Raw genomic sequence first — 25,607 nt, forward strand, 5'->3', positions numbered from 1 at the left:
TTGTGAAGAGCTTACTCAAAACCAGGAGTTCCTATCCTCAAAGAATAGGGGAAGGTGGTGCTTTGGGAAGTTTGCAAAGGAAAATTTTGAAGGAGGAAATGATACAAATTATCAGAAAGGTAGCGCAGGCAGATTTAAAGCCCATATTGCTTGTCTGAAGCGGTATTTGCGGCTCTTGTGAAAAATAAAGGCTGGCCTGAGCCAGTTAATAGCATAACCAAAATAGCTTTGCAAAATCATGGTTCATTTTCAGAGTAACTTCTCTTTTTTTCTTCTGAGGTGGAAAGAGAGGGAAGAATTTAAGCTGAATTAGAAATGGGGCAGCTTCTAACAGGGGTCAGAAGCTAGAAGCACAGTGAAATAGGTGTGGACTTTGGAAACAGCTCTGGATATGACTAACAAGGGGACGAGCAAAGCGTCCTACAGAACCTAATAGAACAGGCATATGGGTGACAAAAAACAAAGTGGGTTTCTAAGACTTCTTGAAACTATTACATATACCAAAATGTTATGGCAGGATGCTCCGCAGGAATCCTGCATTACCTGAAAAAGGAGTCTGTATTCTAAGAAATTTAAACTTCTCAGAGCCTTAGTAGCCAAAGCACTATTTCAGATTTCCAAAAAGCAGCATACCTCATATTTCATGATAGAACTTTTCTATTTTTGTCTTTTAAAAAAGCAGCTCAAGGAAACATTTATTCAGTTTTGAACTAAATGAATAGGCAGAATAAACAAACAAGCAATTGTTCTAAAATCTACTAGTATCCTATTCTAATACTAGCTTTTTTTTTTTTTTCTGGAAAGGATCATCCTAGTCCTCTGAAGATCACAATGTGAGAAGTAAATATTAAGAGTTTCTTCTTGTTTGTCATTACATATTTTAGGAGAAAATTTACCCTTTAAATGTTAACTCACTCACTTCACAGGCACTTTCAATTATTCCTTAATTTTTAAAATCTGGAATTTATGTTCCCTATGAGTTTTTATGATTTGAAGAGTGTTTCTCAAATTTAAAATTTCCTATTTCCTTTGTGAACTGAGTGTGGATGGAAACCCATTACCAAAAGAGGTTGTGAAATAACTTGAGAATCTGCCTTGTTGGGTAGATGTTGATGAACAATCAAGGAGGCAATGCCGCCCAGCAATCCTCTCGACAGGCACACCATTCTGTGATTTAGAACTAGAGGTATTGTACCTCCTATTTCATTAAGATAGGGTTGTTACATCATTTATAGGTAATGTATCACTTGCCTAAAATAAGTATTTCCCAAAATAAAGAAACTAAATATACTCATGTCTTTCATTTTTCCTCTTAAAATGCTGAAACCATCCCAGAATGCCTAGGGATATTGTGGAGGGAGCAACTGAATGCTACTTATCTCTCGTGTTGCCCTTCTCAGGGCTGAGGCCTTCACTGAACTTTGGATATAAGTTTTCAGATATTTGCCAGTCAAGAGAAAGGAGAAGCTCTTTGGTCAAAGCTCCAGTGAACTACAGTTCTTGGGAATCCCAAACACTGCTGGTCTAGCCCTTTCCCTCAGGATTTCCAGTGGCTGGAAAAACTGTTTGTTAGGAAAGTCAATTTAAAAGAAAAGATCTCACAGTTCATTTGTCTCAAGACAAGAACTTCCTCTAATTTTGAGAATATTATACTTCTGGCAAGTAAGAGTAGATACTGTATTAAATTTGACAAAACAAGATATTCTCAGATGTTATATCCTGTTGTAATTGATCCTTAGAAGTTTGAAAATGTAGCTTAATATATAAACACATTATAGTACTCGATAGTCTACATGATTCATAGGCCAAATCAAAGATAATACTTTCAATTCACAAACTTTAGGGATTATAATCCCAGGAGGTCATATCCTGCGACATCAGGGTCTCATATTTCATGATTAAACTTTTCTATTTTTGTCTTTTAAAAAAGAAGCTCAAGGAAACATTAATTCAATTTTGGACTAAATGAATAGGAAGAATAAACAAAGGAACTGGGAGTTCAAATTCAAAGAGGGTTGTTTTCCAATTTAGGGTGCAGGTCAGTGGTAAAGCACATGATTAGCATGCATATGGCCCTGGATTTAATCTCCAGCACAAAAAAGTAGAAAAAAGAGAGACTTGTTTTTAAATCTTTTCGCAGGGTGGGCCAAACTGAGGCTCTTCACTGACAAACATCCTAGGCTTTTATCTTTAAATAAACATTGGTTCTTTTACTTTTTTTGGACATTCGGCCTTAAGCAGGTCCAATGTCCTCCATACACACTGAACGCTACAAATAAAAAGAACTCTGTGGGGCAGCACATGAACAAACAGCATAGGCCAAATACACCACAACCTGCTGACATTCGCAGGCTTACGTAAGCAAGGAATACTTACCATAGCACTGAACTGAACATTTTTTCATTTTTGTTTGTTCTGCCTTGGCCCAATAGTACATTCCTAATATTTTTTAAATGCTATATTCCAAATCATGGAAGTATAATCAATTTATGTTGAAAAGAAATAAGTATATTAAAAGAAATCTGAGTTAAAAGTTTTATTCATTCAACATCTCACATTACAAATATTTAAAAATTATATGCATACTGGTATAAATAGTCATTTGCAAACTATTTAATAACATTAATTTTCCACTAGCACTTCAACAAATGAACTCTTTTAAAAAAGGAACTGTGTTATATAACTTAAGAGTAGAACATACAAAAATAGGAACTTAACGTGAAAATGACTTTAATAAAAAAATGAATTACCCTTATTTAAAATGCTATAATAAATACTACAACCTCCCCATACACAGTAAAAACTATATGGAAATTCAGCCAAGTAGTACAATTAACTGACATACTTAAATAACTTTTCCTTCTGATAATATGAGCAATACACTGGAAAAAAATTAGGGATTAGTAAAAACTAGACACCCACTGCTAAAAGTTTCACTTCCAAAAAATATAACAAAAATCTGATGAAAATTATAAAAACTAATTATACTTTAAATTTTAAAAATATAAAAAATAAAACAGTTGAATACAATATTGTCCCAATTCTTATAATGCTATCAATCACAGTAGCTTTAAAATAAGATAATAAAATAAAGCAAATGGCCAAAACCTTTTATTCCATTTTTTAAAAATAATCTCAAATTTACATTAGTAGAAAGATTGATTTCTGATTCTTTTCTTTAGAAACACCAGCAAGAAAGAGGATTACTCTTAACAGTAGAAAATGACATTTTAAATGTCTGCAATTAAAAACAAAGAATTACACTGCAAAGATCTTTCAAAAGTTTGAAATAAGTATTGCACATAACTTGAAGTTAACTTGCCACAATTCATCACATTCAAGTTTTAAATCACCTTTTAACAGAAGATTCAACTCTTCAAAACAAAAGGGGTGAATTATCAAGTCTTTCCAACAGCACTCTCATAAAATGCTAAATTCATTCACTGCAAGTTTTATTTTGCATTCTGCAGAGGTCTGTGTATGGAGAAGTATATATATTATACCAAAGCATGAGGACAAGAAGGGGGAGGGAGAGGGTTCCTTTACATAGAAAATAATCAGAAACACTTTATTTTACATTGCAAAAATAACCATGTAATTACTCTGTAACTACATTGTAAGTACATGGCTGGTGCCATGCTAGTACGCTAGAACTACATGCTTGGTAAATTGAAGTGATACCCTAAAATCTGTAAACTAATTACATGTTAATTATGTTTGAGTTACATGGTAACTCCCAACTACAATCCCATGTAATCTGAAGGACATGTAATCAATAAAGTTCAGAGTAATAGATAATCACTGTGTATGCCCTGTAAATTGAAGTATAACCAAATAATCTGTAAACACGCTTGTCACACAATCACAAGTAAATATTAGTAGAATAACAATTTCTTACATTAGTCATGCATACTAACATTACACACCTGTCCCACGGCAGGCTATTTTTTTCTTATATATAATTTAAAAGAGCAGACATCTCTGAATCAAACACTTAACATCAATTTATTAAGATTAAAAATGGCTAAACATTCACCAAAAATGTCTGCATTTTATGAATAATTTTAAAAACTTAGTAAGAAGCTGTAGACAATTTTGTTATTTTAAATTTCTACCCTATATTTATGCATTTAATTTTTTTAGGAACTACAGTGTTATCTGTCATTTTCATGCAATTTTTTTTCATTAATTTGTGACTTCATATAGACTATTTCTTAAATTATAGGTACACCAATAGCTGGTGCTGGGGAAGGATGTTTAAGCAACATGCTTTCTCTTCTCTGCAGACTCTAAAATAGCATTGCCAGTGCACAACATTCATAATTTAAAATGTATGCAGAGCACTGAAATGTATAAAAAGCAGAATATAAGAAAATAAAATTTATTAAAATTATTTATATTAAAAAATGAAGTATATGAAGATCTCTCAGTAATAAAAGTACAAAAAGCTACTCTTTGCAATATGAAAAATTGAGGTATTGCATAAAGAGATATCCCGTCAGTGAAAAGTGTGCCTAAAAATGTTCACTGTTGGAAAAACAAGATATACAAAAGTAGTGCATAACAAATATACATTATGTGCATGACAAAATAAGTTAGCTACAAAAACACTGTACCGAAATTCAGCAGGTCATGTACAAAGGGAAAAATCATTATTCAAAGCTAGTTTTCAAACAGTGTTATTTCTTGTTAACTGATCACACCTGTTTACTGAGTAGGAACAGCACAATAGCACACTCCAAACCACCTACAAGCATTTGAAAGAATAAAAATAGGCAAATGAACATTCCAATTAGAATCATGTAGTTCAGGAGAAAAGAAAAAAAAGTCCCTGACCAGCTACACAAGAGCACCCTCCATTCACATGACTGCTTCATTGTTTGCAGGGAATTCTTTAAAAGCAGCTCCCTTTCTATGTTGGACTCTTAGACACCAAATGTCTCCATTTTGACCTTTGGAACTTAACAGGTATAGTTCATTAAAGCCTGTTTAAAAATAAAGGCCTGCTTTTCCTAAAGATAATCAGTAGGAGTCATCAACCAGGTGGTTCCACAGCAGTGCTGGGGCAAGTCTTTGGTTTTGAAGGATCCAAGATGGTACTGTTAGGTAGCACAACTAGCAAGATTGCCATTACATTTTTGTTGTTGTTGTTGCTGTTGTTTGTTTTAAATGTTTTTACACACAAGTCATAATCCTTTGACGATGGATAGGGCATTAATAAGAGAATGTTAATTAAAAAATAAAAGTTACTTCCATAACTAGAGCTTCAAGAGACTATTTTAAATTTACTCCGGAAGCATACTGTTCAACACATAAGAACGCCTTTCAAAGCTAGAATTTTATTTATAATAAAGCATGCATTACTTGATGAAGTTGGCACTTCAAACACTGACTATGTCCCATGCTAAGTTCTGAAACTGTAATGTTATTTTATAGGAAGAGTAAGATAAACATACGTACCTTTGCACAGATTTACACAGTTACTTATTTCAACAGTGCAAAACACTTTGCAACTACTTAACTTTTTTTAAACTTTTTTCCCCATTTTCTATGTTACAACTAAATTACAGGATATCCAAAGTAACTTTATATCTAAAAGTAAGCCAATCATCAGCCAATCTGTATATTGTTTTTGTCTTCTGGTTTTGGCTACAAGTGTACTATAACACAAAAATCAAAAATGATATCCTTGAGGTATCTCTACATCTGTTATTAACGTCAAAATGGAGAGCAAAGGCTGACACCTGATGAGTGTTAGTAAATTAGGATATAGAATTTATATGTAACATCAAAAATAAGATTTATACATATGTTCTTTAGGAGAGGAAATGCTAGTATTCCCACCAGTTGTCTTTAATTCTAGCTTTGGTAGGTTTCCTGGGGCTGTGACAGATAAGTCAGTTAAATAAATAAATCCACTCCCCTCAGTAGTAATTTTACCCAATTCTTACATTCTCAATTTTAAAAAGTGTTTAAAAGAAAATAAACCTAGCTCTGCCTACTTTACTATTTTTTCTGATGTCATTAATAACTTTGAGGCATGATGAAATTATATTCAGCCCCCAAGTCCTTAAAATTAATTATAATGCTCCTCAATCTTGCTTATGCATTTGTTTGCTTTGACATGGCCTTTCTTGTTAACAATTATTAACTTCCTCCATTGCTGTTAAAAGACTAAAAAGGGGATGGAAAAAAGAGACCAAAAAAAAAAAAAACCCAGAAAGAATGAAAAAAGGCAAAAGCACTTCCCTGGGGGAAAAACTGTGTCAGGATAGACCAATAGTGTTATTGTTGCACGGTTATTTTAATAAAAGTATTCTTATATGTTATATTATTAACAATAATTTAATTAAAAACCCAAAATACTCTATTGTTTCATTTCTCTGTTAATATTTCTCTCTCCTCTAAGAAAATGCTGCAGGAAGTTTGGATCCTCTTGACCTCTAGCAACACAAGAGAATGAAACTTCCACACAACATGATGGCAACATGAAAAAGGAGTTCAAACATATTGTTTGCAGTGACACAAGAATCTACAAAACACCTATATTATAGGTCATTCTTTTCATTATATTATTGTTGAGTAACACACTGCTACAAAAGGACATGCCAGCGGGAAGAGATTGAGGAAGGGATCAGAATTAACAGAAGAGTGCACTTATTCTTAGGCCTGAAAATGAGCACTGTAGTTAGGTATCCTTTAGTTCCAGCGGAATGAAATATGCCGAGGGCGGTCACCACCTTCCTTCACCAGGGGCTTGTGGAATTCCCTGCCAGCACGAGAATGGATAGCAGCCCAGCAATATTCACAGTAATACTGCAGACAGGTAACATTAGCACAGAAAAATGGGGCAAATTTTCCCCCACAACGGGCCCCTTGACATTCATCACACAGCTGATCATCCAAGACATATGGCTTAACTTCCACCTGTAATCAAAAAATAAGAGAATTTACACTTTACAGTGACTGGACAAGGCAACTCTTTCCATATGCACAGTGCATTTCCATCCACTATCTGAGAGAATCTTTGTCAAGGAACCCAAAAAGGAAGTGCTAGTAACTCATTTACTGAAATTAAGGTAGTACATCTTTTAAGAACTTCTGACAGGGCTTTTTTATATTCACCACTTTCCATTTTATTTTTAAACATACACTCTTCAAAGGGAAAAAAGGATTTCATCTGAAATCATAATGTGAAGCCAACTTTTAGACTATAACATTGTGAGATTAAACCATAGATTTTTTTCATAGACATAAACCCTCACTTAATTACTAGACCTGGATTTTTTTCATACGTGGAACTATAATTTAAACAAAACCAAGAGCTTCCAAGTTCCACAAAATAGCATTTCAAGAATCCAGTAGGTAAGAAGATGCTTGACTTCTGCATCACAAGCTTCTGAGTTGTCACAAAGTCTGGCTCTGAGTTTCTATTTACAGTGTCCACACCTCGGGTTAAAATCGTAATCGAGAATTCTGGTAAAACAAGATCCAACCATGGTACTCACAATCTAAAACCTAGCTTTGTTTTTGTCAGTAAGAATGGTTTACTTGAGTCTAAAAGTCAAAGGTGACTTTATTTAATTGGGCTTGTTGCAGTGTTCAATAGGCCAACTTGTCCTTTAAGCCTCTTAAGCATTAAAAATAACATGGCTATTAACTCACTAGCTAGAAAAGAGTTGGTTATTTTTAGTCTTGGAGAGGCTCCTGCTGAAACTCCCTCACACCAAGCTATCATTACTACTTGGGTCATCCAGTTCTGACAAAGAATCCTGATAAAGATGAGCCACAAACCAAAGGAAAAGAGTGACATGAAGACCAGGAAGAGCAGACATAATGAGATCATTAGGCTCCATAATATCTAGAGTGCAGTAGCCAGAGGACTTCATTGTAGAGGACACAAATTAAGTCTGAATTTCTAATCACGAACCCACCTCTGAAGTTTATGTTGGAATGCAGCAGTGAGATGCAGATATTTTTAAGTGTGAAGAAAAAGTAACTAGGCATGTCAAGGTATACTTCACCTAATCTTACCTCTTTTCCCTAAGTTTATGATATATATCTGTTTAATGTAATCAAAATATTGGAGGATGGTCACTATTAAAAGTTTTTACTGCCACTGAAGTAGACCATACTTGACATGAAACATAAACAGTGAGCGTAAACCACTACTGATTTGAAAGTTTCTACAGCTCAGATTGAGAACAGCACAATAAAATCAATCAATAAAGACTTTTGAGCATGATGCAATAAAGAGTTGGATATCAAAGTCAGTGCTAATGAAACTGCCAGTCTATCATGAAATAAAGAGCTCATACCAGAATATAAATCAACGTGTGGCTTTCTTCCTCAAGGTCTTCCTGTGTAAAACAATTGTTAGTTGAACCAAACACTATGCTTACTAATGTAGCTGATGTACATTCTGGTACACATTTCATATCTCTCCCTAAACTAGTAACAGTTTGTGGGTGGGCATTTGGTTCACATGCACATTTTGAGTAGCCCTGGTATAAAATGTTTCTATGTACCAAAACATAAGCTCATGAGGGCAGGGACTCTTATCTTAGGCACTGAAAATTTACTGAATGTATGAAATACAAAGATAAATAAATCTGTGAATAAAAAAATAAAACATATAATGGAATATACAGTTTCAGATAAAATATATTAGAAAAAAGAAAAAGTTTGTGGTTTTTCTCCCTCCAGTCTTGTGATTTAGCAGATAAACCCAAAAAAGAGAAAATTAAAAAGTGTTGAAAACAATGCTAAGTATCACTACCTAATTTTAGATGGAAAAACAACTACAAATGAAAAGGTGATTTTACCTAATTTGTTTAAATGAAAGCTTTCTAGAAGTGCATCAATTTGATGTTACTATATAGTGTATTAAAAAATAATGCTTACTATGATATCAATGATTGTTTCAGGATAAAACAACAGCAGCAGCAACAACAAACAATATCAGGAGATGTTAAGTGCTTTCATGTTTGAATTCCTGATATACTGAGTACATAGGATTCAGCAAGTATTTGTCAACAAACTGACTGAATGAATAAATGATATAACTTAGGAAAGATTAACTCAAGTAAATTTATTCTAGTGTTCTGATTAAGCTACTCAAACTAAAAGAGAAGAAATTCACAGGAAATTCTTAGAATATACATCTAATTGACTCTATAAACGTTAACTGTGAGCTGTCAATTCATTGTCATATAATGTCCCTCTGCGAACCTTAGCAATGACATATTTAGAGGACCATTCTAGCACTTTCCAGAATGTAGTTTAGGACTTACCCGTTTATCTATCTCTCCATGCTGCAGCTGAACAAAGCGGGCACTGATAGCAGCTATGTAACTCTGTTGATTTGAGAATGCGACTCGCCCAGCTCCTTTTGGGTATTTTAGTTCAGGGTCTGTATCAATACCAGCATAGCACACACCTCCATACAGTCGATCCATTATCATCGCAAGCTCCACTAAATAAAAAATGAGCAAAGGGGATATCTGAAATAAGAAAAATTCATCTTGCTCACTAATGGTTTCATCAAAAGTAGTTCATTTGTCCTTCGAGTTCACACCACTATAACAATTATTAAAATCAAACCCATTGCTACAACCAGTTGCCCAATGGGTCAACTGTTAATTTTTATTATCAGGGCTCTGCTAGCTATTTTATAATATGTTCTCTTAATTTTTACAATGACTCTATGAAGTAGGTAGCAATTTCCTGAGGAAACTGAGGCAAAGAGAGAATGATCAGTCTATTCCAAGTCACAGATCTTTAAATGATAGTGCTTGGCATGGTGCCCAATTCTATCAGCTCTATACCATTTGCCACCATACATTTATTAGTTAACAAGATATTATTTACTATAAACACTTAATTGAACATTAGAAAAGTAATCTGGTAGATTACATTTGGGGACCTTTCTAACCTGTCTTCAAAAAACCTATTACCTTTCCCTACAGTCTAGCTATTCACCTATCTTTCATTGAAATAATGAATACATCTTCTCCATGAAGGGTTATAATTTTGAGATAGCATTTGCATTCACTTTATGTCCTTTATCTCATTTATACCATTAAACTTCAAGTTAGGAATGTAATTTCTCCTATAATTATTACTCTAGGGCCAGGGATTTATCTCAGTGGTTCTGCCGCCTGCCTCACAAGCACAAGGTCCTGAGTTCAATCCCTGGTACCAAAAATAAAAAGAAAAAAGAAAATTATTTCTCTAAAAATATGATGCACTACTGAGAACCCTACTGTATTTCAGAGCTCAGTAAACAGATGTTGAGCAACTGAGGATATGGGAAACACTGAACATCTCAATAAATAAAGTATTCCTAAAGGGCTCTTTTTCCCCAGACAATGACAGTGATAGTGATTAGCTTCATGAGGCATTACATTCAGCACTTTGCATTGGTTATCTCATTTAATACTCAAAACAACTATATGAAGTACATTTTTCACTCTTCTTGACCAATGGGGAAATTGAGAATTAGAGAAATTATGTAATTTGTCCAAGGTCATTCAACTATTAACAGCACATTCGAACCCAGACACTTTGACTTAAGAACTCTCATTATTAGACATTAACTCAAATTCTCCTGCAGAATTTATCCTGAAGATCTTTACATTTCTTATGTTGAAGGATAGAGAGGTATTACTGTTTGCTCAATCATACCAGCTCGTAATGGTCGAGGAACGCCGCCAACAAATATAGTTTTTCGTGGGTCAAGTGGCTGGGAACCATCCATGACAAAATCACTGTCACTGAGATTCCAGGGCCGAATCTGTACCTAGTGAGTACGAAAATCAAAATGTCATAATATTTTTTAAAGTTTAAAATTATTGCAATCAATAAAGGTATAACACTAAAAGACTTAAAACTACTCTATCACAAATCCTTTACTTCATCCTTTAAAGTGAGCCAAGATGGAGTATTAAACTTCATTGTCTATTATAAGCCAAATCCCTTAAACTTACCTGTAAAAGGTAAATTACCTGTAAGTTAATTAGCTATTTTCCACCTTACTGGGGCTTCCAGTCTACCCAATCCTCCTCTACATACATAATTTAAATTTAGCAAAGTATTGTATACAGGGTTACATTTTAGGTCCAATCAGCCTATGTCCAGGAAATGCAAACTACTCCTGAATACTAATATGCTACACTATTTCAAATAGCATTTCAATGTAAAAATATTGCTGGTATTTGCCAAAAACTTCATGATGAACACTTCAATGTGATCATTAGTTCAATCAAGAATCATGTACTAATTGTATTTATTAATTGTTACAAATACCCACACCAAAGGCAAGAGTTGACAGTAAGGTCTTCCCAACTATGCATATCAACCTAGGCCACAAGTACACAACTCATTTACCTGTGAGTTGTGGCATGGAATGGAGACAATAGAAAGAGTCCATGCCATAGGAACACTTAAAAAGTATGTTCTGACCTAAACAACACAAAATACAAATAGAAGCTCCACAAATTATTGCTTGAGCTAGACCCATGGACAACATTGTGCACTGTACCCCTCACTAGAGCTGGCTGCCCAATAATAAATTGTTTATTTGCTAGATTCATCAAAACAGGCCAGGTGCAATCCTTCTAACAACTAAAGTTTATGCTAAAGAAGAAATCTTCAAAAGGGAAAAAAACAGTATGCAGTGTATCTGTATACATGTATATATACATGATCCATTCTACTTTAGGAGAGAACCAAATACAAAAGTTAAGGATAGTATTGGGTAAAACATTGATCAAAGAGAGGAAGGAGATAGAAGCCACAGAAGATATTTATGATTTGAATTCTGATATTCAGAGAAAATTCAGCAACTTTAATAAAATGTATTCTCAAGCAAAGTGTTTATTTTTATAATTTTAATTTTTATTACTATATATTTGCAGTATGTAATGATTGCTTTCATTGTGGGGAGTTGGTACATGTACATAATACATCTGTCTTTAAATAGTAAAGACTTATCAATATTTCAACTAACCCAAAATTCAATGTCAAAATGATATACATAGGTATACAGAATGTCAATGTTAGGAACACAATAATAAAGACTTTTTATTTAGATTCTACTATGTCAATTAACTACAACAGCCAGATGTTTTTTCAAAAAGAGAAGACGAGGGCGCCAGGGATTTACCTCAGTGGTTCCGCCACTTGCTTTGCAAGCGCAAGGACCCAAGTTCGATCCCCAGTACCAAAAAAACAAAAACAAACAAAAGAGAAGATGGAGATTAAAAAAAAAAGCTATTTTATGCTAGACTGCACTTACTGGCTTATCCTTGATGGTGGGACTTGATACACATAGGTAGAGTTTTCCATCTTCTTCAATACATGCATCAATGAGAGCCTGAACAGAGCTTTCATCTTGAAATAGCAGGAATGCATAGCCTGACAAAATAGCAAATAATAAAAAAAAGGTTTTTATGTTTTTCTATCTTTTTTGTAATTCTTTGAGGGGTAGAAGGATAAGTAAAACTTAGGAAGAAAAAAATAGAAAAATATGAAAAAATTAAAACAATATTCAAAGTCTGATATTATCAACATACAGTTCATTTTGATAGTATCTTAAAACATCTTTTGGAGTAAAATTAAATTTGAATTAAAAGTATAATAAGTAGAAATTTTAAGGACACATTTAGAAAAATGAGTTTAACAAAAATTTTTGCAGTGAAGGTAAACATTTATGAAAGGGCTAAATAATAAATAATATAAGGATTAAATTGTACTTATATATTGAATATTGAGAATTACCTTTAGGAGGAAAATAGGATTTGCTCTCTGCTTTATGAGGCCAATCCACAATCAAAGGGCCAAAGCGACGAAAGCTAGCTGTGATCTCATCTAAGGGAATGACCAAAAAGTAGATTTAAATATTGTTAGGGTCATTTCTTGGAAGTAGTAGTCCTTAAAAAAAGTTTCACATCTACTCTCTCCAAGAACAGTACAAAACAGTCTTTCACCCCTTATACTCCCTTCATCTAGATTCACCATCTATTAATATTTGGCAGATTTGCCTTTACTCTCTACCTTCTCTCTTCCCCTTCCTCCCTCTATCTGTATGCATGCAAAAATCTCCCTAGCCACTTATCCATCCATCCAACCACCCACCCACCCACCCATCCATCCATCCATCCATCCTTTTCTGACATGATGCTCTATAATCCCAAAATACTATTGTTGGTTATCTGCTCAAAGTAAGGTTACTTTTAGGGGCCAGGGATTTAGCTCAGTGGTTCCGGCGCCTGCCTCTCAAGCGCAAGGTCCCGAGTTCAATCCCCAGTACCAAAAAAAAAAGTAAGATTACTTTTATATTCCCATGTACAACCTTCACAATCTAACATTACTACCCAAATCATTGACTATTTAAATATAAAACTATCCCAATAATATCTCTTTTTTCCCCCCTTCTGATCCAGGGTCCTACCAGGAACACATGTTGCATTTAGTTGTCACATCCCTGAAGTATTGGTCTTTTTCAATTTAGATAGCTCCTCATTCTTGCCTGTTTCACACTGCTATGGTCTGAATGTTTGTGCACAACTCCCTGCCAAATTCACATTTTGAAAACTAATATTCAATGTGAGGGTATGTGGGGTGGGGCCTCAGTGGGTCATCAGGACACAGCCCCCATCAATGGGATTAGCACCCTCATAGAAGAGTCTCCAGAGACCTCCTGTTCCTTCTTCCATGTGAGAATATAGTGAGAAGATGCCCTGTGCTAAGAAAGCAGGCCCTTACAAGACACTGAAATGGCTAGTCCCTTGAGCCTGAAATGTTCAGCCTGCAGAAATATGAGAAGTTTCCATTTATAAGCTACCCAGTCTATGTTGCTTTGTTATAGCAGCCCAAACTGACTTAATGACCTTAACCTTTGAGTTTGTACTCTTTCCTCATGACTAGATTCATATTATGTATTCCAAACACAAACATCACCATAATGATGCTATGGTGCCCTGTCTTACCGCTGTACATGTTAATCTTGATCAACTGGCCAATTTGTATCTGCCCATTTTTTCTCCCCTAGACTGTGAAACAGGACAGTCTGTTCTGCTATACTTGTTTCTATAGTATAGTTTAGCTCATGTCAGATTGATAAATAGGAAATATCAGAATGATATGAAGTTTTACTGGTTCTTTAGTGATTTTTTTCTATGCAACTTCAGCTAACATAGTGAGAATAGAATTATAATCATCAGGAAAGAAAAAGCCCCCACCTTGTGTACTGCACATGCAGGAACACTTCCAGTTCTATTATAAGAAAATTAAAAACCAGGTCCCTCCCACAAGAGATGTAACCTCAAACTTACAGAACTCCTAGCAGTCTGCACATCCTCAAGAGATCAGAGGCTCATTAATCTGCATTGTCATCATGCTTGCAAGCCAGGATTTCTGCTTAATCAGTTGTTGGCATTATCAATATTTCTTTATGCAACCCCAAGCATTCTGAGTTACTTGCTTGAGTTGTCGAAGTTCTGTCCAAGGTACTAATTCTCTGTTCATGTTTCAGGTACAAATTATGGTTTAAATGATCAGCTTCTAACTCTATTTCCCCTTAAAATTTCTGTAGTTTTTAGTGCACAATTCTACAGAATACAATATTCAAGCTGTGCTCTCTGATAGCAGGGTGGAGACTGAATCAGATTAAATTACAATTTCAGCAGTCTTCACCAAGACATTTCATAGTAAGAAAAAAGAAAAAACAAAACAAAATAAAACAGTCCCTGTGTTTATTTCAATCTTTGGCTTCCTAGTGCCATTTTTGTCTCAACCTTCCATGAGATTGATCATTTTAAGTAAAACGAAGTAGCTTGATAAGAACTTAGAGATTTTAGGGAAATGATTCTATTCTCATAAGATCAATTAGCTTATTTCTATTTTCTTTCAAGAAACCAAGACAAAAAAAATGAGGAAAGCAATTGAACATGTATGATGGTTATGTGATCTACTTTAATTTTACTGGTCACTCAGACCCAAAGATCAACTGCGTATTCTTGGATAATTTGTCCCTTTTAATCTTTGTATGGCCGGTTCCCCACTCAAGTCTCAGATCAAATGCCACTTCTTCAAAGAGACTTTCCTTAACTACCTGACCTGCATTGCTTAATCACATCTTCCTGTTTATTTTTCAGTATTTACTCTGATATTTTCCTGTATGTTTGCACAATTTTTTATGGGCCTCCCTCCAGTAGAATGTAAACTTTATCAAGCAGAGACCTTCCATCTTGTTTACTAACTGTAAAGAAGATTAAGAATAGTTCGTGGTGTTTGGAAAGCATGTAAGCATTTGCTGAATGAAAAAATATTCACAAAATGATGTAACTTAAAATTCCCTTTCTTATAGTTCAACTGCAGGTTATATTTTTCCAAAGTTCATACCTAAGCTAAGATTTTAAATTCTGAAACAATAAACTATACATTTATGAAGCTCATAAAAGGTGGGAAAGAAATGGAAGAACACATAATTGAATTTGGCCAAGGCAGCACACACAGACAGAAAGACAGCCTCGTGTTTGCCCACAACAATAGAATTCTGGGGAAGTTTTCCCAGTGATATTTACTCATTGTCATTGAGCCAGTTCCTTGCTTTAGCTAGTTTCCACAGTCCTACTCCCTCCTTCCTTCTGTGAACTAATCTTATTCTATGATAAAAAGGACAGAGAACAATGCAGTCAAGACTGAAAAACTGAAGCCTGATAATAATACAGTTAAAACAAAAATCACTACCTATGAGTTCCCTACTCTGCTAGTCCACCATCTAGGCACCTGTTCTAAACATTTCTTACTATACTGACCTTCATCAATGTCAGGAGGCAGTCCTCCTACAAATACTTTGCGAGAATATCGTTCCACTCTTTCCCCATTCTGATGAGTGAAGCAGTGAGGTGAACCCAGGCCACTATGAAGAGGCTGATCCCCACGGCCATCATCCAAGAATCCATCTTCCATTGGAAACAGTGAAGACTGACCTGAAACAGGAAGCAGGACAGAAAGCTAACAGAAAATGCTGCTTGCCACTCATTATTATACGTAAGAAACAAGGAAAAAGCAGATTCAATAAAACTGTTTCTTTTGTTTTTCTCACTGAATACTAGGATTAGTTAGAAAATGCCTTTGAATTCTCATCACCTTAAATTCCCAACTGAATCAGGGAGAAAGTACATGGTTAAATGGAGGATTGCTTGAGTATCCTACTGGGATTCAAAAACTTCAGCGAGGTGACATGGAAGTACAGTAGAAGAAAGCACTCTTTTGAAAGCAGTTGGCAGCAGACTGCACTGTCTTGGCAGGGTCCCATGGCCACTGGCAACTTCAATATAGTCACTAAGCATTAAATTTAGCTGTAAGATGCAAGTCACTTAAGTTTCTTTCAAAAGTCAAATGGTATATCCTGCATAATTTCCTAAGAATGTGCTTAAAATAATAAATTGATTTTTAAGTGAGTATTCATTTTAGTTTAATTTTAACAAATGGGATATAACAAAACCCACTTAATGCTGTTATTCAATTTCATTGTCTAGTCTTATGGAATTTAAAATGTGGAGGCATGCTAAAGATATATTATATATATTACTAGTAGAGTAATTATCAACTTCCAACTATGTCATACATTTCTAAAATGTATCATTAAATTGGCCATTTGAAAATTGTACCATCCAGAATACATAACAAGAAAAGATTAGACATGCCACTGTATGTAAGAGTCTTCCCATATTTGCCTGATAGCAGTATAGGAACTTTTATATCATAAACAAAACGAGCTACAAATAACTGCAGAATCTCTCAAGCACTGCTTTATCACTGTTCAGGCTTCCAATTTACTACTAGGTACTACATAAGGAATTTGTTAATGGGTCATCTAGAAATGTATCTCAAGTGCTCCTCTTTCATCCAAACATTCCAGTGTGCTTTTGTTGCTACACTTGTCTTTAACTTTTATTACTAAATATAAATAACAATAGTGTTATTGTAGCAATTTAGCCTACAATTCTATACATCAAAGATAAAATGATTATGAAATTGGATGTTATTTCCTGAATGATCTTCAAATATCACTTACATTTTAACTCTAAGCCTTTTAACTGTTCTAATTTCTTGTAAAATAAGTTATTACAGACAGCAAAAATAGGGTTTACTCAGGCATCTTTAGGAAATGAATCTTTAAAATTCCCTAACACTTCTAGAGTGTTTTACCCCAATGTTTGAAATTTATAGAATTAATCACTTAGCTTATTTTAAACAAAATGTAGTCACTTACTTAATAGAACAAGATGATATAAGTTACTTAAGTATAATTAAACTTCCAAGAAAATGAGGTATTTTGAGACTAGTTTGACTCTATTTTTCCTTCAAAAAATTTTTTTTCTCCTAAGAAATGTCTTTTTTTTTTGGTACCGAGGATCGAACTCGGGTCCTTGTGCTTGCGCAGCAGGCGGCAAAACCACTGAGCTAAATTCCCGGCCCTCCTAAGAAATGTCTTTCAGAAAAAAGGGAGAAATTCTTTAATATATGTAAGTCAAGCGTCTAATATAATATAGGGAAATCATTTGAATTCAAATGCTACTGTTCTGGTAATTTGTTCTGGTAATCTACAGCTCATTAATTCCTTCAAATTAGAATGTCTAAGGTGTTAACTACAACACAGAAATAATGTAAGGATCAAAGCCATATTTCACTTCCCCTCTACCTTTCCCCACAAAGGTTAAAAACTAAGCAAGCTTGGTTCCTTTCCAAATAGAACTGACACATTGAAAAGTTAGAAACAATAATGTTACCTCTCCTTCGCCCATATGTCCTTGCTGCATGTCAAATGAGAAGAAAAACAAAAAAACAAAAAAATAACCTTTCAAACACAGTCAAAGGAATCAACTGAGATTTCATCTATCGGCTTTTGAATTGGAAAAAAAAATGGCCATATACTTAATTTCCTAGTAAATGTCTCAAAAACAAGGAATTGGATCATGAAAAATCAATTTAATGCATTTTCTTCAAAGTTCTTCAAAGATACTATACAAGCAGTACTCATATGATGAATGTTTATTTTTAAAAAATTATTACAGTAAAATACACGTCATCATTGATTTCCATTAGACAGCTCCCCCCTCACTTCAAACACACTTGTCTCATCATTCTTGCAACACTCTGAAACAATTCCAGAAGGCCTCTTTCATACCTTTGCAATGCATGATCAAAAACCAGTGAATGCTGCCATCCAACAAAAAGGCAAACTCAGAAAAACATTACAGTGTGTCCACATTCCGTAGATCTGGAAGCTTGCGACTTCTGGCTCTTCTCCAAAGTCAAAATGACCATGAAAGGGAAACAGTTTGAAGCAATTCAGGATATCAAGGTAGCCAGGATGACACAACTGAAGATATAAAAGAGGACTTCAAGAACCACTTCAGAAAGAGTCAAGTATCATGGGATAAGTGTGTTCAAAGTGAGGGGGAGTATTTTGAGGGGGTTAATGGCAATTTTACTTTGACTGTAATAATCATTTTAAATTTACACATTCACCATATTTTCCAATCACACCTAGTAAATCTTTATCGAATTTTAACAAAAACTATCACCCAAGGTCCAAACCATCATGAAACTAAGATAGTATGTAACATGATCTACACCAACTACTACTATATTAATATTTTCTCTCCGATTTCCCAATTAACTAGCAATTTAGTAGATACATCAATATTTAAATCATGACTTTTTACCATTACAGCATAAACAATTTTATAGTATTCTCAGCTCATTCCTAATAAAAAAAATCATAACAAATGAAATCTTTAGGCAATTCATATACTGTTTTTTAGCCAACAGTTTTGTGTCCCTAATCAAATCTTTTATATCAAGTCCCAAATGTTGAAAAAATAAAAAGTTCGGTATTATATCACCAAGCAGGTTGTAGCCAAGGAGAAAAGGAAAAATAATTATTGAAGGTTCAGGAAACAGCAGCTTAAACTTCAAATTGGGAAATTTTTGAGAAAACATCAAACTGATACTTAAAGCCTAGCCTGTCCAAATGCATCAATTCTATTCAACAAATATTTATTGATTTTGCTTGGCCCTATCCATAAATATCACATGGCCCTGACCTCAAGGAACTAGCACCCTTGTCTATCAGAAGGCCACATAAACCAATGTGGTACACAATGATAATTAATATACCCTATACAGTAGCCTCCCCCACTATCCACAGTATTGTGTTCCATGACTTCGGTTATAGTGGTCTCCTCAGTCTGAAAATAGTAAATGAAAAATCCTAGAAATAAGTTCATGAGTGTTTAGAAATAAATTCATGAGTTTTAACCTGCAACCCTTTTAAGTAACATGATGAAATCTTGCACCTTCCCACTCCGTCCTACCTGGGATGTGAATCATCTCTTTGTCCAGCATATTCATGGTGTACATGTTACCTGCCCTATTAGTCACTGAAGATATTTTGAAAAAGAGACTACATTCACATAACTTTTGTTACAGTATGTTACAGGTGTTCTGTTTTTATTACTAGTTATACTGATTAATCTCTTACTGGGTCTCATCTACAAATTATATTTTATCTCACACACTATATATCAATATGTATGAATATATGTGGAAAATCATAGTAGATATAGGGCTCAGGTCTGCCCTAAGTTTCAGTATCTTCTGGGGGTCTTAGAACACATCCCTTAGGGATAAGGGGGAATGACTGTAATAGTCACGGGGTGGGTATGACAGAACAGAAGAGGAAGAGCACCTGGATCTGGTTAGAGTGGAAGGGACAGGTGGTATCTGCAATGGATATTATTAAAGAAAAAATAGGGAAAAGCATCCTAGGCCTGGCAGTGCCACAGGAAGATGTGCTGTAATGTGCAGGGAAAGGTGGCCAGAAGAGAAGCATATGAAACAAGGAGGAACGTGGCTAGGATAGGTTTTTGAGTAATAGCACATTTAATAAATCACTATACAAAATGGTCAGGGCTTTTATTTTTAGCCTTCTACATAAATGCTAAATAAGTATAACTCAGAAGTACCATGTGAGTATTTTCCAAAATGAAATTGTGTCTCATACTAAAATATATTTCAACCTTTAGCACTAGATTTCACCAAAGTACTCGAGTAAACGGATTAAAACAACATAAAATCTTCCTTGAGGAACACCTATCAGGGTTTAATTTAATAGAGCTGAAGTTTAGTAAGAAAGAGTTATTTTCAAACTTACCAAGCAGAGGTTAGAAAGACCAATGATATCAAAAGCAGATGCTTGCTGCTTAAGAACAGTCTATTTATGTAAGAGCTTCAAAGAGAAAGGAGTTTGGGAAAACAATGATTTGAAAATGTTGGTTCTATCTTAAAAAGTAGGTTGATGCTGCTTAGATATCTGAGAAAACAATTTGAAAACAGTAGACTTTTAAAAGCTACAAAACTAGCATGGGTTTTTATAGCTTCCATTAAAAATAAATATAGTTTTAGGAAGCAGTAAAAGATGTGGACCAATGGGTAAATAAAATATCTTCAAATATGTACTTTCAAATTTTGATTATGTATTTCAAAATGAAGTAGTTAATATAGAGAAATTTATAGTTACATTCTGAGGTTAAATTCTGAAAACCATGCAGGCATTTTCTTAAGGAAATATAGGCCATATTTGTGCAATGTTTACAATTATAAAAACTTCCCAAACAAATAAATTAATGTAAACTAGTATTGAAAAAATAAACACAATGACATTTTGAAGCGTGGAGGATGAGAATGTGTAAATTTTGTTATATGCCATAGGTAGAAAAGTAAACAGACCACAAATTCAATGAGTTTTCCACAAGGTGAATCTATTTATGTAACCAGAACCCACATATAGTATTAACAGAATGCTAATGGTGCCACTTCCTTATACACATGAAAGATGTAGTAAGTATCCTTTTCTCACCTATTTTCAATTATATTTGGAACAAACCTCATGATGAAATACTCGTACCACACATCCTTGTCACTTTCCTGAGGAAAATGTCAGATTTCCAATCTTATGACTATAAAGTGTTGTTGCTTGCTATTTGATATTTTGCAAACATCCAAGGAAGTGGGGAAGTAAAAAGAATGACATTAATTATGTTTAAAGAAATCTATGTTTTGAAAAAGTTCTGGCTAAGTCAGCTGAAATAAACTCAGTTCAGAATTCTCCTTTAACTGAAGAGTAGGCTAGTAAAAGATTTTCTAAATGCATTTATTACCACTGAATAAAAATTCCCCAATCCTCATCACAGTTAAGATGAATACTCTTTATATATGTACCTACTTTCTTTTTATGACTCAGTTTTGATTAAAGAAGTCCTCAGTAATTTAACATTCAGGACTAACAGGATTCAAGAATGTTAAAATGGGCTTGAAACATTACAGCCATAAATTTTTATTATTTCTGGATACGCATTATTAGATCTATTGATAAATACTTTATTTCTAAAATGTCTTTACAGTGTCACTACAAATGATTTTATTAGCCCTATATTTGTCATCAAATTTTCTCCAGTAAAATAGTCCATTAATCTGTGCAAAGAAGGTACAGAAATATTTGTCAGAACTTTTCTTTCTCTCTCTTCCCAAATATACATATTCTATTATAAAAGTGAAATATTCTTTACCTCTTAAACAATTTTTTCTCTTTTTTTTTTAACAATGAAAAACTGTCCAAAATACGACACATTCACAAGAAAAGAGTACCTAATATGCAGCCATTTAAATACATGGTACATATTTGTATGCTGACATCTACTCTCTAAGAAGTCATTTGCTTGCAGTGTCTCAGCATGTATTGAATAGTCCTTACTGTGTAAACTTAAAAATTAAAAATATACTGTATATAGATACATGGGGATATGCAAAACTTGGTTTTCTAGAAATAACTGTTAAGAATCTTTGAGAGAGAAACTAGAATGGCAAAAGAATGAAATCTTCACTACTTCTTTTATCTCTTTATGTTCTATTTGAATTCATCATTATTGCATATTCTATGTCGCTGGATTTGTTAAAGGACCCTTTTTGGTTTTCTTGATACCTAATACTAAAAACAAGTATATTAAAGAAAGTATCCTTCCCTACATGAAAGCACTAATTCTGTAAAGAACAGGATATTAGGCCACAAAGGATAAAATATTAGTAGGTCTTAGTAGGCAGGGAAGAACTGATCCTGTTCAGGTAACTGGTCTACTTTAAACTCTCCATCTACTTTCACTCCTCATTGCCCCCTGTTGAGAAGCAACTCTACTTGTTGGGGGGGGGGTGGCTCAGAGGAAAAGATGTTATCAAATAACTGATTTTTCCAGCAAGATTTTTTAAAATGTAGGGGGAGCCAGGTACAGTGGCAGACACCTGTAGGCCTAGCTAGTTGGGACTGAGGGAGCTCAACTGAGCTCAGAAGTGAGTGATATAGTGAGAAGCCATCTCAACAAACAAACAAAAAGTAGGGAGAAATGGCCAAATTAGTAAATCAGTATTTTTAAAAAATCAAAGACTCAAAACTAAAAGTTAATCTGTAAACATAAAAAAATAAAGATGGGAGAACCAAAAAGCTGACACAATCTCTACAAAGATCAAGGAATATGGTTCAACAAAAAATACAAGGAAGTATTTTAAATGATTTTATAAATCAACCTCTAATTTAACAGGCTCAATGTCACAAAATTAATTTATGCATATGCTAAAGAAATTTACTATGTCACATTGGTTTGAGCTTACATTTTGTTTGTTGGTACAGTAATATTCAAAGAGCATTCATAAGATATGAAAAAGACATGGCACTATTATTGTAGAAGAACTACTATTTTAGAAGAACTTTAGAGAAGCTATTACAATTCTAGCTTCTATATGCCCTAATACTCAATTTTCTTACTTATAAAAATAGGCAGCAAATGAGATTAGCAAAAGATATTATACATATTATCTTTTTCATGATGAGATCTTTCAACATGCCCCTTGTTATTGCAACTAGAACCATGGTACATTATTAAGTGACTATAATCAACCTTTCTTCTGTAAGTTATACCCTCCTTTTTGATAGATTTCTACTCTCCAAGAAATTTTCCTCTTTTCACTCAAAAGAGCTATAATCAAGAGATACTATTTTATGCTAGCCTTTAAAAAATGTCTTATGAATTTCCTCTTCTCCAATAAGCAAATATTTAGTTGATGCTTCTAAATGAACAGACATTCTCAGAGGAGAAGATATACACGTAAGTGTTAAAATTTGGCTTGCTTAAAAGGAATTCTTTTACCCTAAATTAGCTACTATGGAAATCAATATGGAGTTTCCTCATAAAACTAAAATTAGAACTACCATTTGATCCAGCTATACCACTCCTCAATATATACCCGAAGGAATTAAAAGTTAGCATACCATATGAATACCTATATACCCATGTTTACTGTGGTACAATATACAAAAACCTAAGTGCCCATCAACAAATGGCTAGATAAAGAAAATTTGGTATATATACACAATGAAATACCATTCAGCCAAAAGAAAAAAATGAAATTTTGTCATGTGCAAAAAAATTGGAGGATTCTGGAGACCATAATGTGAGCAATAGCCACCTAGAGTTCCTTTCAGTCTTAAAGTGGGACAATGACTAAAAACGACACAATGTGTTAGGCTTTTATTTTCAGTTTTAAAGACTGCATAGTTATAAAATGTGAAGGGTCTGCCATTTAAAAGTGAGTGTAGCTTTACATTATCTACCTCCATAATACACAAAGAAACCATGTTTAACAATAAACAGCTTTTACAGACTCATCTTAATCTCTTGTTTTGTATTTTTTCTTTTTTTAAATCTTTAGCACTAATATTCCTCATCCCCCATCACTCTAAGTATTTTAGTTTGACTATTTGCCAGGAGTTATGCTAAATGATTTACATATATTTAATCTTCACAACAACTCCAGAGATGGGAGATACTTATATTTTTTAATTCTTGAGATTGTCTTCATTAAGCACAATTAATTCATTATACTAGATTTTCAATATAAGTATCGCCAAAACCTGAACTAAAGCAAGAGCAAAGCTACTAAGAGTCAATATATGATGGAGATTAATTTATCTGTAGATGTGATCCACTTTAGAGAATGTTTTTTAAATACAACTGAGGAGAGAGACAAATGCCTATGCCTTAATCAAGATGACTAAGAAATGCTCTCAATGTCCTCTGTCCTGCCTAATTTTAATTTCATGATTTTTAAGCAATCTTTTGCTATAATATGGACGTTGCTGCTGAAGAGAGACTGTCACTCACTTTCAGCATCTGATCTAGCTAGAACAGTTGTGGCAAACACAGTGGTGCTACAGTGGGCTGTTTGTATCATTGAAAGATCTAAAAGGTTCGCTATTGCTGACCTATAAGCTTTATTGTTCATTATAAGTGAATACTGACATCTAGTCCTAGTTGGTTGGTTACTAAAACCTAACACTTGATCACACTTGACAAAATCAAGTTTTGGGGTCCCCTGAAGATGAATGGTAGACCTGAGTAGTTATAACCTCACACTCCTGGGTCTCGCCTGAGGAGCCAGCAAGTTTTCCCTCTTGATATCTTTTTGTTCTTTCTTTATCCTTGCCCTTTGCACTGTCAAAGATATCAACTTTCAGTTTGAGACAAAGTTAACCTCAGCCAGTTTATCTTCATAATAAAAATTTCCATATAAGCATCAATAAAAAAAATCATTTAATTTCCTTTCTAGAGTTTAAAGGCCAAAAAAATTTCAGAACATAAATATTTGGGGAAAAGTTCCCTTTATCTTTTCTTTGAATTTATCATCATCATCATCATCATCATCATCATCATCATCATCGCATTAATTCTGGCACTGCAGCATGAAAATACTAAAGTATGGCAAACAAGTGAGGCAGTAATAAATTGCACCAGCCTCCTCACAAGAGCTGATGCTCTCAACAACTCTCATCTACCAAATTTTTTTCAGGCTCAACAAGCTCATGTTCCACAGCACAAATTTCAAACACTAACTAAAAGGAGATTCCATCACAAAAATAATTTTCAATTTCTCCTTCACCACATACAACAGGCAAGGTTTTATGTTTGTTTCTTTTTGTTTATGGAATGATGAGAATACAGGTAGTAAAGAACACTTCCTGGAGGCTGTAGGTCTTAAAATGAGCTTTGGCTAATGGAAAGCAATATCAACACACAGAAATGTGAAATACACATTCAAAAGTAAATGCGAAGACCGAGTTCCACCCCCCGGTACCAAAAAAAAAAAAAAAAAAAAGGTAAATGAGAAGAAAAGAAAAAGCAGTACTCTGTATTTCACTCAGTTATTTTAAACTATGACACTAAGATATAAACACTTTAAAATTCTTTAATTCTTTGTGATTAAACCCCCCACTTTCCCTTTGAAATTTAGCTTGTTTCCTCACGTACACGTAAAAATAGAACTCATCAGCACATGAGCAATGTTAAGAACAGGTGAGGAAAAACTAAGGTATGGTAAAAGCCAATAGAAATTCATTGTTCTTGCTCTCTTTTGACAGCAAACAGTGAGTGACCTTGTCCTTTGCAATGTCAAGCACTGTGGTCTTAAGCTGCCTCTTTCTGGTT

At 34.1% G+C, this 25,607-nt stretch overlaps 1 protein-coding gene across 4 annotated transcripts in view; it reads right to left on the reverse strand.

Annotated features, from left to right (window-relative positions):
- Positions 1 to 2,523: 2,523 nt before the first annotated feature.
- The window catches only part of Cpeb4 (cytoplasmic polyadenylation element binding protein 4), a 65,361-nt gene continuing 42,277 nt past the window's right edge, over positions 2,524 to 25,607 (reverse strand). For 2 of the 4 annotated variants that reach the window (XM_004836364.4, XM_004836362.4), the window contains 7 exons: positions 17,802 to 17,825; positions 15,822 to 15,995; positions 12,781 to 12,870; positions 12,299 to 12,417; positions 10,687 to 10,801; positions 9,294 to 9,475; positions 2,524 to 6,927 (listed from right to left, as the gene is read on the reverse strand). In XM_004836364.4, the coding sequence (XP_004836421.1) occupies positions 6,700 to 6,927; positions 9,294 to 9,475; positions 10,687 to 10,801; positions 12,299 to 12,417; positions 12,781 to 12,870; positions 15,822 to 15,995; positions 17,802 to 17,825 (932 nt within the window). In that variant the 3' untranslated portion in view covers positions 2,524 to 6,699. The remainder of the gene's footprint in view (positions 6,928 to 9,293; positions 9,476 to 10,686; positions 10,802 to 12,298; positions 12,418 to 12,780; positions 12,871 to 15,821; positions 15,996 to 17,801; positions 17,826 to 25,607) is intronic. The other 2 variants (XM_004836365.4, XM_004836363.4) reach the window with 1 other exon arrangement.

The sequence above is a fragment of the Heterocephalus glaber genome, unplaced genomic scaffold (assembly GCF_053883595.1).
Source record: "Heterocephalus glaber isolate CG9 unplaced genomic scaffold, H.glaber_assembly_v1.0 deba00001606, whole genome shotgun sequence".
NCBI lineage: Eukaryota > Metazoa > Chordata > Mammalia > Rodentia > Bathyergidae > Heterocephalus > Heterocephalus glaber.